General features: G+C 33.0%; 1 protein-coding gene across 5 annotated transcripts in view; it reads right to left on the bottom strand.

Annotated features, from left to right (window-relative positions):
- LOC148627270 (uncharacterized) overlaps positions 1 to 13,493 on the bottom strand; it is a 28,572-nt gene that overhangs the window by 14,717 nt on the left and 362 nt on the right. For 4 of the 5 annotated variants that reach the window (XR_015920103.1, XR_015920102.1, XR_015920101.1 and 1 more), the window contains exons 2-12: positions 12,443 to 12,646; positions 11,058 to 11,200; positions 10,722 to 10,814; positions 9,910 to 10,011; positions 9,646 to 9,792; positions 8,369 to 8,575; positions 7,506 to 7,653; positions 5,575 to 5,755; positions 4,426 to 5,221; positions 3,789 to 3,997; positions 1,211 to 1,356 (exon numbers count right to left, since the gene is read on the bottom strand). Coding sequence is in view for 1 of the 5 variants with exons in the window: in XM_088570635.1 (XP_088426761.1) it covers positions 1,211 to 1,356; positions 3,789 to 3,997; positions 4,426 to 5,221; positions 5,575 to 5,755; positions 7,506 to 7,653; positions 8,369 to 8,575; positions 9,646 to 9,792; positions 9,910 to 10,011; positions 10,722 to 10,814; positions 11,058 to 11,200; positions 12,443 to 12,646 (2,376 nt within the window). In the remaining 4 variants the exon portion in view is untranslated. The remainder of the gene's footprint in view (positions 1 to 1,210; positions 1,357 to 3,788; positions 3,998 to 4,425; positions 5,222 to 5,574; positions 5,756 to 7,505; positions 7,654 to 8,368; positions 8,576 to 9,645; positions 9,793 to 9,909; positions 10,012 to 10,721; positions 10,815 to 11,057; positions 11,201 to 12,442; positions 12,647 to 13,493) is intronic. The other variant, XR_015920104.1, reaches the window with a different exon arrangement.

Here is a 13,493-nt window from a genome sequence, read left to right on the forward strand (position 1 = left end):
TATATGCATGTATGCATACATATGACTGACGAACAGACGGACAGGGTTCAAACCTTGAGTTCCCTTGACTAATAAATTGGCAAATACAAATATGGCTACAGTAAGGATTAGTAATATGTAAAGCGATACTAGAAACATAATATCAAACACTGAATACAGGTACTAGTAGTTTGTTATCACATGAAAAATAAATATTATCATAAGTAAGGTGATGAATCTATCTTATGAATGTTACATGAACTAGAAATATTGTAATCAAGCTCACAAAGAAAGCACTCTACATCAAAAGGAGTTAATTGTTAAATGTAAAAAATCCCTTTAGTTGGGTTTTCCCCCCTTGGAATCCTGACAATAATTACATCTATGTACGATATCTAACCTCCTTGTCAAATTTCATCAAAATCACTTTACTGGTTTTTGAGAAGTTGCTCTTACATGGTTTTAAGTATCAGTCTTTATAAAAATCAGACAGGAGGTGATTCATGCATGTCACAAACCCAGCTAGAATTTTGTTAAAGATAACAGTTCGTCGGTTAATTGCAAAAAATTGCCTTGTGATGCCCATGTTCTATTTTTAGTAACAAAGACTATGTTTTTTCATGGATCAAAAATCCCAACAACCATTTTGTGTGGGGTACCCTAAGGAACATAAATGCTAACTTTCATTGAATTCTGTGCTATGGATTTTGAGAAGAAGATTTTCAAAGTTGCACATGCGAAATATGCAAAAAAAACTGTTTCAGGGGGCGTAACTCCTACATCAGTAGACCAATCATTTTGAAAGTTTCGGCATAGGTCCATCTCATAATGCTGAACAATTTTAACCTGCCAGAATTTTGCTAAAAGCAATAGTTTTTGAGTTATTTGCAAAAAACTGCAATCTGACCCCTATGTTCTATTTATAATAACAGCGGCCATGTTTTTTCATGGATCAAAAATCCCAACGGTCATTTTGTGCAGAAAACCTGTCAGTCTAGTAGTTTCAGAGAAGAAGATATTTTGAAATTTGTCCTCGACGACGACAATGACGACAACGGATGCCAAGTGATGGCATAAGCTCACTTGGCCTTTGGCTAGGTGAGCTAAAAAGGCACTGTTTGTTTGGTGGGTTATTCTACACCATGAAGCACCTCTATAATAGGCAATATCTGAATTTTATATGGACTGTTACTTAACAAATAAAATCTTTAAGTTGGATTATCTCCCTTACCAGTAACTGCTGAGGCTAAAGTTTCTTGTTGAAACACAGATTTAACACCTTCAACAGCAATATACATGACTATCTGGTCTTTATTCTTTGTCATCCCTAACACAACATCTAGTAATGCTTTCCTAATGAGGTCTGGCAACAATGAACTAGAAAAATAGGATTATTAAATGTTTTACTATAAGTTTAGAAAGTATTGCATTCAATTATTGTGATTTTAGGTATACAAGAGGTTAATGCAATGCTATTTTTATGCAATACACACTGTATTTACCAGTACATACATACTAATTTCATAATGGGAAAAAGTAAACAAGAGGCTCCCAGGAGCCTGAATCGCTCACCTTCTTGAATTTTGCCTTTCAACAATTTTGACTACAAAAGTCTTTGGTAGGACTTTTACAAGATCTTTTCAACAATTGAAAGTTTCTTTTAATCTATCAGTTTTCAAGTATTGACTGAAAACTATTAAAAAAAGTCATTTTTCCCCTTTCAAGGGCAATAACTCTTACAAGGAGTCTGAAGACTTTTGTAGTCCTAATAATATGGATCATTTCAGCTATTGAAAGAATTTGGATAAACGGTTTAGGAGATATATGTGAAAAACTACTGTCTGACCCCTATCTTCTATTTTTAGTAATGGCGGCCATGTTTTTATACCAATCAAATATCCCCACATCAGTTCTATGCAGGATACCCCAAGGAACATTCATACCAAGTTTGGTTCCATTGGTCAAGTAGTGTCAGAGGAGAAGATATTGGAAAGAAATAGCATTAAAAATAGCAAAAATCGTTGATAAAAGGCAATGACTCCAACATGGCTTAATGGATTAAAACCAAAATTTGACCAGAGATAGATCTCATCATTCTGAACACTTCTCCCTATATCAGAATTCAGCTAAACTTAACGGTTTATGAGATATATGCGAAAAAACTACTGTCTGACCCCTATGTTCTATTTTTAGTAATGGCGGCCATGTTTTTTGCCAAATAAAAAATCCCCACATCACTTATATGCAGGATACCCCAAGGAACATTCATACCAAGTTTGGTTCTTAGTCAAGTAGTTTCAGAGGAGAAGAGTCTTGTATAATTGTTGACAACGACGACGACAACGACAATGACGGACACCAAGTGATGGCAATACATGTAGCTCACATGGCCTTTGGCCAAGTGAGCTAAAAATATATACATGTAGATTTATGGGGAGTGTAAATGCAAGTGTAACCTATCCAGTTAAAGCAATAATAACTAGAGGGAGACAACCACATAAGCAAATATGGGTCATAACTTTTTTACCATAAATGCAATGTTCTCAATAATCAAACTTGACCTATACTTTAAGGTTTATTAAAAGAAAAATAAGATGGATGAATGAACAGGAGGTTTACTTCATAGTAGTTATTGGTCAAGAAGAGGTATAAAAACATTGTATAAACAATTCCTAAATTTACAGTAGTCTATTACTAAGATAGATATGAATAATGTAGAAAAATACCCTTACATCATACAGGTAGTAATTTCTGATAAAACTCTGAAGATTCACATTCTTTTAAACTAATAGGAACTTTCATCATTAATAACCATCACTATTTGTTTCTTATTTGTCAAAATAGGCACTTCCAAGATTCCAATATAAATTCCAAGGACAAAAGATAACTTAAAAGGTGCATATTATTCCAAACTTGGAAGTCTGATTTTCAAAATCATTTTGTTAATGCTACAATGATACAAATGAATTATTTCTTTGAAAAAGTGAAGTAAATTATTATGACTCACTACAACACATATGTATATCAGCACACACAAAGTTTTAAATTGTAACAAGCTAGACCAATCAATGTTTGGACCTGCATCACACTGTAGCTGTACAGTTCCAGAGGAAAATGCAACGAAAAAAGTAATCTAGACTGATATACAGTGCTACGGAACATAATTCCCATAAAAATTATAGAATCAAATTTTCTGATAATATGCACAAGAACACATGGTGTTCTTGCTAAATACTAAGTTTCATGAAACTGTTCAGTAGTTTCAGAGGAGTTTTGATGACAAGCTGATACATGATGATTTATGGTAAATTTCTAAGTTCAAAGGGCCTTATTTCCCCCAAAAAAAATCAGAGAATCAAAATTTCCTGATAATGTGCACAACTATATATGGTTTTCTTATTACACATCAAGTTTTATGAATTCTGTTTGGTAGATTTAGAGGAGTTGCAATTACAAGCTGATACATGATGACTGATGATTATCAGTAAAATTTCTAAGTTCAAAGGGGCATAACTAAAAAAAAAAATCAAAAAATAAAAATTTCCTGATAAAATGCACAACTACATATGGTGTTCTTGCTACATACCAAGTTTCAAGAAATTCTGTTGGGTAGTTTCAGAGGAGTGCAATGACAAGCTGAAGGGTTACGGATAGATGGATGGACAAGACCTGCTTCCACCTTTGATGACGGGGTAAAAATAATTCAACAGAACATTCATGATACTCTGAAAACATAGGATAGGAAGAAGGCTTATGATAGATTGGAATTTGTTACAATGTCTTATTTTGAAGACTATTGTCATACTTACGTGTATCTGACAGCATCAATAATGCCAATTAAATATGATGTATCAATATCTAACAGTGTTTTACTGGGATTGTATTGCTGTTGTACATATTTAATTAACTCTGGCAATGCTTTGGATTTCTCTAATAAATCTAACAATGGAAGGTCTATGGCCTTTAAAGCTTGTTTGTCATTGCCATCATAAACAAGGCAGCTTACATACTCAACAATCTAGAAAAACACAAAATATTAAATTTTCAAAGCTGACCACATGACCCTGATCTTAACCTTTGATCATAAAAACAATTAAAGGCTCAAAATTTTTTTAAAAGGGCTACATGTGTATTGTTTGAGATAAGTCATTTAAAGACCTAGTTGATACTTGATGGTAAGATACTAGGGCACAGAGATTAAAAATTGACCTTTTGATCTAAACAAAATATAAGTAAGGGTTTAAATTCTCTGTGAGACAAAAGATTAACTAAGTTTTGTCAAAATCCATTGATAAATGTTTACATGAGTAATAAATTCACCTTAAATATCATAAGAGGCTGTTAAGGACTGTACCATGTTTAGTCTTTATAATTCAAGATTGTTGAAACATAAGGGCATATTGAGGTAGCATTGGCATTTCTTTGACAGTTGGGTTAACAGCATACCTTTAATCTAATTACATTAGTAAGTACTTCTACATCAGATACACTAAATGATTTGGGAAATTCATACGACTGTCCATCTCTCCTTGAATCAACTATTCTAAATTTTGAAGAAAACAGTTCAAATTCTGTGTGTTGTGATGAATCATTGATGTTACAACGCATGCTTTCATCTACCATCTCATCTCTGCTTTCTTGCATTTTCAAAGAACCCTCACAAAAACTGTTTTCAGGTGTCTCTTTTAAATCAGACTGATTCTGAAGATCACTTAACTCCTCTAGGTTACAATTTTCCTCTAATTTCTGAACCTCCTCAGAACTTTCTAACTCACTATCAAAATCCTGTTTTATTGTTTCAGTCTCATTTTCAACTTCATTAGTGTCAGATTGCAAATTGACTCTTGACTGAATAATCGACTCACATTCTAGTTCTTCGGATACCTGTTGCAAATTCTGTATTTCACTATTGGTCATTTTTCTACTCTCGGTGACTTCAATCACGGCACTACTTGGGGTTCTCCGTCTGACTAAGTCAATATCCTCCTCACCATCACTGCCGAGTTCTGAGCATGTACTCACTGTTGAGCAGGTACTCATTGTAAATGAAAACTCATCCACAAAATGAACCTTGCGTAGTCCAGTAGCTTTGTCTCCTTGCCTAAGAATTCCTTTAGTTTCTACTTCAGCCTCACTGGCTATGAGAACAGAAGATTTGATTAAGTCATCACTCGTTCTTTCCTGATCTGTTTCTTCTTCACCATCTTCCAATGTAACTCTGCATCTCTTCTCTTTCTTGGTTCTTACAGAAATCATAAAAATTTTAGAAATAATTTTTCATACACTACATCTTTGTTAGGAACTTACAGGAATCCCATGTATAAAATAGTTGGTAATTCCAATTAAATATATATACCAGGTCAAAAGTACAAAAGTACAGACCCCTTCCCACAAACCCCACCCATCCCCCCCCACCAAAAAAAAAATTAAATCTGAAAAATTCAAGTTTTGCATTAAAAATTATCTTAACCAGTTTAAAAACATCCTTCCAGAGTGGACCTTATCAGACAATCAAAGGTCACAAATATTACTACTTAATTCTTTTGTTGTGTTTTTGTCAACTATGTTCTGCAGTGTTGACATACCAGAACTTACAAAATTTGTGTCATTTTGGACAGATTATACAGAAATCTTCGTCCTTCAGTTCGGATACCAATATTGTCTGAATTTCCTTGTAGAATCTTTTGTACAACAGCAGAAGCAGTAGAAAATATATGTTTCAGAAGACTTTCATATCGGTTTATACCTTCTTCAACATCTGGGTTACTATTGTATGCTGTAAAAATATGAAAAATACATTTTTTTTCAAACACCAAAAAATGTGAGTAAAATCAAGTTAAGTTGTACAATTTTCTAGTAGAAAAGTATCAGTAACTCTTACAAGGGAGGGTGGACTGGGGGGATGGGAATATAGGGGTTAAGGGGATAGGAATTAGTGGTTAAATGGGTGGGAACAGTGGTTGAGGGGACAAGGAATGGAGGTTGAAGGGGTGAGAAACAGGGAGTTAAAAATACAGGAAGCAGGGATTATGGTTGGAAGCACTAACTGGGTGTAAAACAAGAGGATCCCAAGAGCCTGAATTGCTCACCTGGTTGAAATTTGCCTTTCAAAAGCATAAATTTAACAAGAAGCTGTCCAACAATTTTGACTCAAGAAGTCTTTGGTAGGACTTTTCGTATGGATCATTTCAACAACTGGAAGTTTCTTTTAATCTATCATAGTTTTCAAGATATTGACTGAAAACTGTTTAAAAAAATCATTTTCCCCCTTTCAAGGGCAAATACTCTTACAAGGAGTCACCTGACAACTTTTATCCCTGAAGACTTTTGTAGTCCTAATAATAAGGATCATTTCAGCTATTGAAAGAATTTGGCTAAACCTAACGGTTTTGGAGATATATGTGAAAAACTGCTGTCTGACCCCTATGTTATATTTTTAGATGCCATGGTTTTTGACGAATCAAAAATCCCCACCTCAGTTCTATGCAGGATACACCAAGGAACAATTGTACTAAGTTAGGTTCCAATTGATCAAATCATGTCAGAGGAGAAGATTTTTGAAAGAAATAACAATAAAAATAGAAAACATGGTAAAAAGGGGCAATGTCTCCAACATGACTCGACAGTTTAAAACCAAAGTTTGACCAGAGATAGATCTCATCATGCTGAACACTTTTACCCATTGTCAGAATTTAGCTAAACCTTACAGTTTTGGAGATATACGCAAAAATCTGCTGTCTAACCCCTATTTTCTTTTTTCAGTAAAGGCAGCCATGTTTTTCAACAAATCAAAAATCCCCACATAAGTTCTATGCAGATTACACCAAGGAACATTCATTTCAAGTTTGATTCAATTTGTAAAGCAGTGTCTGAGGAGCAGATTTTTGAAAGAAATAACAATAAAAATAGCAAAAATTGTTGAAAAAGGGCAATAACTCCAACATGACTCAACAGTTTAAAACCAAAATATGACAAGAGATAGATCTCATAATGCTGAACACTTTTACTCGTGTCAGAATTTAGCTAAACCTAACAGTTTTGAAGATATATGTGAAAATCTGCTCTCTGACTCCTATGTTCTATTTTTAGTAATGGTGGCCATGTTTTTGGAGAAATCAAAAATCCCCACATTAGTTCTTGAGATACCATTCATACCAAGTTTGGTTCTAATTAGTCAAGTGGTTTCAGAGGAGAAGAGTTGTGTATAATTATTAGCGACGATGAATCTGTTCACAACTCACATCTTTAAATTATGAAGAAAAATAATTCCTAGTTGATGTAACACTGCAAAAGGTGTTATTATTGTTAGAATATCATTCTAAATATTCAACTTTGTCCTTCATACGTTACACCTGTCTCATATTCCAGTCCAAGATTACAATCTTAAGTCTAGCTTTATGAGTGACATTTTTGTCTGCAATGTTGATGCCTATTTAAACTGGTAACATTTTCTCCTTTTTCAAGAAAGTTTTATACCACCACCTTCCCAACTATTATAATACATTCATACCATCAGTGATACATACATATATCAAGCCATGCATCTAAGATTGTCTGTAATGTTGTAGTAATGTTGGCCAGTGTCCTACATCCAGCCTGTAAAATGTGCTCATGGTCATCGTGATGCTGCATAGCTCTCAGTATCATCTCTAAACCCGTCTCTCTAATCTGTACCTTAAAAATATATATGTTGAAATGACATTGTTGATTCCATAGCATATGACAACAAAGGATGAAATGTTTGTCAGAACCACAAAATTGCAAATTTAAGGACAGTTCATTTTTTGATGCTCTTGAAATCACATGTATTTTCAATATTATGATGTTCATGAGTACACATATGATTTCCATGCACTGATGTTTTTGAGAACACATCTTTTCCATGCTATGACTTTCTTGAGAACACATATGTTTTTCATCTCATAATGTTCTTGAAAACACCAATGCTTCCAATATCATGATGTTAATGAAAACAAATATGTTTCCCAAATTATGATGTTCTTTAGTATAAATTTCATCATGAAGTGTCTTGATCTTTGTTAGTAAAAATATTTTTCAATACAAACCTGAAACTGATTGATGACAGACAGAAACAATCACTCAAACTGAGTACAATGTATTTAAATTTAACTTTAAATTAGTTGAAGAAAGGGATGTTTTCGACCGTCTTTTTCTTCTATAACTATGAAATATCACAGAGCTGATTTACATAAGACACTTCCATTTTTTTCTAGCCAAAAAGCCCATACTGACAGGCATTTTGACAAAAATAAATTACAAACAGCCAATGCTTCAAAATAAAGCAATAGAGTATAACACTAACCTCCATGATGAGAATGTTAGGTAATTGTATGGCAAGAGATATATTGAAGATCATGTGTCGCAATACCTTTTCATTCAGCTGGTATTGATATGTAGTTATCTTTGCCAGAATATCAAGACTGTTCAGCTGTACTTCCTGTTGATTTAAATATACAGCCATACACCCCATCACTGCAGCAGCAGCCTGACATTTCATCATCATACGAAGATTCTGTGGAAAATGGCTGAACTTTCTCAGCAACTGGAGACACAAAACAACATTAGACATAGGATCCTGAAAACAAATAGTGTATGAAATTAAAAATCAAATAACCAGGTATGTGTATAATTATAAAATCATAACTTTATTTTCAGGCTTAAAATAAGACAAGTATGATTTCATTGAAATAAGCACCAAAAACTTACTGTACAAAAATGAGACATGACTCAGAGTTACACTTGGTGATAATGGAGAAACAGTTGTATGACCAAGCTACCAGTATGTATGTGCTTTATATGGGTTTGGGCAGGTTAAATATACCAAGCTGACCATGTTATCCATGGTAGTGCTGTTGTAATCATAATGTAAATAAAAGAACAGTGTTCCAATGTCCAAGGGCCATAACTTCCTTCATAATCAATCAACCGTAACCAAAGTCGAAATTAAACTGTAACTTCTTATAGTAAGACTACATACAAAATATATATTCGATTGGTAAAAACATTACAAAATAAAGTGTGGAAAACTGTAAATTCACTAAAATTTTCTAAGTCCAAGGGCCGTATCTTCCCTAAAAATCATTCATCTGTAACCAAAGTCGAACTTAATCTGTAAATTTTCATAGTAAGACTACATACAAAATATATAACCAATTGGTAAATGCCTTACAAAAAAGTGTGGAAAAGGCGGATGGGCGGGACGAAACATGGACGGATGGACTCCCGGCATTTCCATGTCCTCTCATGACACATTGCGGGGGACAATAATTGTTGGTAATTGTTGGTAAAAAGGAAGGGATAACATAAACTGATAACATGTCTGGACCTGTGTCATCATCATATATTTGTCAGCATGTACAAATCTTTAATATATGCATAAGCACTAAGCAAGTTAAGAAACACAAATTGCGTAAAGTTTTCACCTATGGTAATTTGTACAGCTGAAAAAAATGGCTGAATTCAACAGGTGATGTTTTGTATTATGTTTTTGTTAAATTTGTTCACCAGTATAGATGCACATATTCCATATGTATATAAAAATTGTGCATAGTTTGATTAAAATTGCTTCAATACTTTTTGAGTCACAGATTATAGAAGCTTGCATATCGAAAGTAAAGAAGTAAAAGTAAAGAAACTTCTTCCTACCATAACCTGCCTGAGCAGTTCAACCAATAGTTTAATGGATGGAGCATGCATTGGTTTATCTCTCTCTGCTTCTGGCATTTCATCTAAAAGCTGTGTTATTTCCTTTACATAATCCATCAGGATATCTTTCTGGAATTCTGCCACTTCCTATTTTTAAAAATCAATCACAACTTTAGAAAGAGGATATAGAATTCACCAAAACATAAGGCATAAATGTCTGCATGTTAAGATATTTCCTTTCACTAAGCAAATTATGTCACTAACCTGTAAGAATTTGAATATCTGATCTGTAAGTTTGGCTGATAGTCGTGAATCTGTATACATGTGGATCTGTTTAGTGAGGAAACTGGCAGCTAAATCTCCCAACTACAACATTGAAAGCATAATATGAGTACCTGGTAATATCTAGAAGTACTGTCTGCAAGCTAAAAATAATACCCCCTAAAGTAATCTTAAATAATGTGATACCCATGAAAATGGATTATCTCCTCTTGCAGTTAAGTGAAATTCATGCACATCTACATATAATAGGGAGAAAGTGTCAGCACCAACCTTTATATGTAAATACTATGAAACATGAATAGCTAAAAATCTTTCTGTTGGAAGTAATTGCTTTATCTTTTAATGGAAGTCTTGAATATTTCTCTTGTTAGTTGAGGCATTAGCAATATAAAAAAGTAATGGTGCATTATCAACAAAGTCAAATGTTATTTGAGTAAAAATAGCTCCATCCCTTTTAGGCAAAGCATAAAATTGTATTATACAATGTATATCACCTTCCTGTAAATTTTCATCAAAATTTATTTCAATTTACAAGGAGTTCCACTTATATGCAATACTGTTAAGTTATATTATTTCCTCTTTGCAAGAATTGGACAATTTTATTAAATGATTATCTAAATAAGATGCCCAACTTTCTATAAAATTCTATAGAAATTTATTGCGTAGTTTAAGGATAGTTGAGCTTATAAAAAAAGAGGACAAATGGAAGGATGGACATATGGACACTTATTTGTGTCTTAGACTTTAAAAAGATTATCTAGTTCAAATAGTATTAAAAGATTTATTTCCTTTACCTGTTTTGGAGAAGTAGACTGCTCTAATAATTCTTCATCTAATGTAGGATGGTGAACTTGGAACCAGTCACATTTGTCTTCATTTGGTAATGTCTGAAAAAACACTGACATTTAACTCATAAACTAATATGATTAATGGGCAAGAATAAAAAGATGAATGTCAACAATCTATTATTCCAACTGTAGTAATTTGCCTTCTTTCGCTAAAAATGAAGACAGTAATTAATAAACCAAGACAAAAGACAAAACAATATCAAAACTGTCAACAAGAAAAAGAACTTTTCATGGCATTGAGACTTTGAAGGTCATGGAACAGATGAAAATAAAAATCCTCACCAAATTTCTCCCTTTTCGTACCGGCTTTGGAGGTGGCATTTTAGAAACTGCAACACCAGGTGTACTTGGAAGAAGGCGTCTCTCTCTAGCCATAGGACCAATAAATATCCTCAACTTCTTCTCTGCCACTTCTATAGTAGAACCTTTAAAAGGTACTTAACACTAAATAAAGTAATCATAAATATCTTATTCCATTTTCTTTGTGGTAAAAATAGACAATAATTTAAAATGATAATAGTAATCTGGGTAGTAAACACAATCCTTCTATTTTATTTTGAATCTAATAGTCACCATATACTTTACTAATAAAACTCAGTTTTCTAATGTCTTAATGATACCTTGTGTATAAGTAAAATGCTAAAATACTAGTACTTCCCAATATTCAGGAAAATCTTGTGACTATGTATTAGAGTATAAAATATAAAAAAAAACATGATCCTTTAAACTCAAGGAAGTAATTAATCAGACAAAATTGAAAAAGTTTTCAATCACAACTTTTCAACACACTTCAATGTACTTCCTCAATTTTAGGAAGGCAATATACTATGAAAATGACATAACATCTAATTCTACAATATGTACTTGGATCTTTACATAACACAAATGGTATATACTGGTTCTATAATCAAAGTGCTGTGAACACTGCAGGTTCTCGAACTTAGTCTACATTGTAACAGAAAAAAAGAATCTCAAATATTTTGTAATTTGGATACCCATGAATTAAGTATCCTTATTTTTTTTTTAATATATATAGATAGGGAGTTCTTTCACTGCAAACATTTAAATGTACTATAAATTCAGAGATTATTGCTATATTCTCATTATTCATAAAAAAGTGAAGTGCAGCTTAAAATCGCTATACTTTAAACTCTGATTTTGATATTACAAACAATAGGTTTTCCCCCTTAAAAATCACAAAACTAAAAATCACATTAAAGATTAAAATGACAAAATGGCAATAAAAACATCTGAAATTATAAGTATTCAAATAACCTGCCAAAATTAATACACAATTATGTACTAAACTGTTTTTCAGTAAAGTATTTTTCAGTACACTGTTTAGCTTTACTTCCTTTTACTTTCCTTTTCCGCCAAAACGTCACAACACGAATACCAATCCGCCCTTCACAAAATTTAAAATTTATGTTGAAAATAGCAATGAAATATGGAGAAAATCTTTACAATAAATAGGATAATTAATTGGCTATCATGAATAACCAAAATATGATCACTAAGATTTAACTTGTGTGTGCAACAAGTTCCACACACTCGCTAAATCTAGGTATTATTCGGCACTCTTGATCATAATTTGCATATTCATTCTTTCCAATTAATTTTCCTAATTTTATTCTCTTTTTCACCAAATCAAAACAAATAATTCATACCTCCTAACAAGTTTATTTCAGAAGTAAGTCTGTCTTTGTTCACAAAGCATACTACATCATTATTATGTGATGACAGCATAAGTCCACCTTGGCTACATATTATCAATCTTAGCAGTGGCACTACTATACCACCAGGAAGGTCAGAAAAGTTGTCAGAGTATCCCTCAACTCGTGCAACTTGGATAGTACCATCTGTGCTAAGACCTTATAAACATAAGATGAAATATTGTGAAACAACAAATCCCTTGCATAAAAACTGAAACATAACCAGCCATATCACCTTTTCATGTACCTATCAGAAGTATATTCAGGAGCATGCTCATTGCCAGACAAACCCTCTCCCTGTGGAAGCAGAAAGATGTTAAAAGTTTAAAACAAGCTTCAGGTTTTGTTTAGCACTATTGAGTTGGGAAAAGTTTTGTTCAAATAACCCCCTATATACAGCATTAAAAGTTTCTGGCTATTGACCAGCTCTATATTCCCAATTTCCAATCATTGGTGGCAAGTGGAATTCAACCCAGAGAAAATTTGTATTTATTAGCTTTGCAAGTAGTTTTTGTGGAAGCCGTGAATTTTTCATGCATAACTTTACCATGGAAGGCAGAAAGAATATAAATTTCCAATAAACTAGACTTATCAGTTGTTCCATACAGTACATGCAGAGACTGGATGGAAAATTGATAGGTCTAATTATAATCAGACTGATAAATGTCTACAGTATTTCAGTGGAAGTGTTTATTCTCTGTGCATTTCAAAATTATTTTAAAAAATTAAAACAAAATCTTATGCAAGGTGATGGTAGTTAATATACTATGTTAAAATTGTAACTGGGTAGAACAGGGCTTGTAAGTCTCATCACATATGACCCTGTGAATTCACAGGAATGGGTCCTTTATTTTACTCTGACACAGTAAACATTTTATAATGACCTATTCAGGTAACTCATTGACGTGATAAGTAGCTCATTCCCTATATCTGTACAGGTATTCAATGTCCTCTCGACCGGTGAAAGGGTCTATACCAATGTTCAATTTAGACTATGTCTGATACA

This window comes from Perna viridis, chromosome 1 (genome assembly GCF_037379345.1).
Source record: "Perna viridis isolate PV_CMFRI_1.1 ecotype Kerala chromosome 1, ASM3737934v1, whole genome shotgun sequence".
Lineage (NCBI taxonomy): Eukaryota > Metazoa > Mollusca > Bivalvia > Mytilida > Mytilidae > Perna > Perna viridis.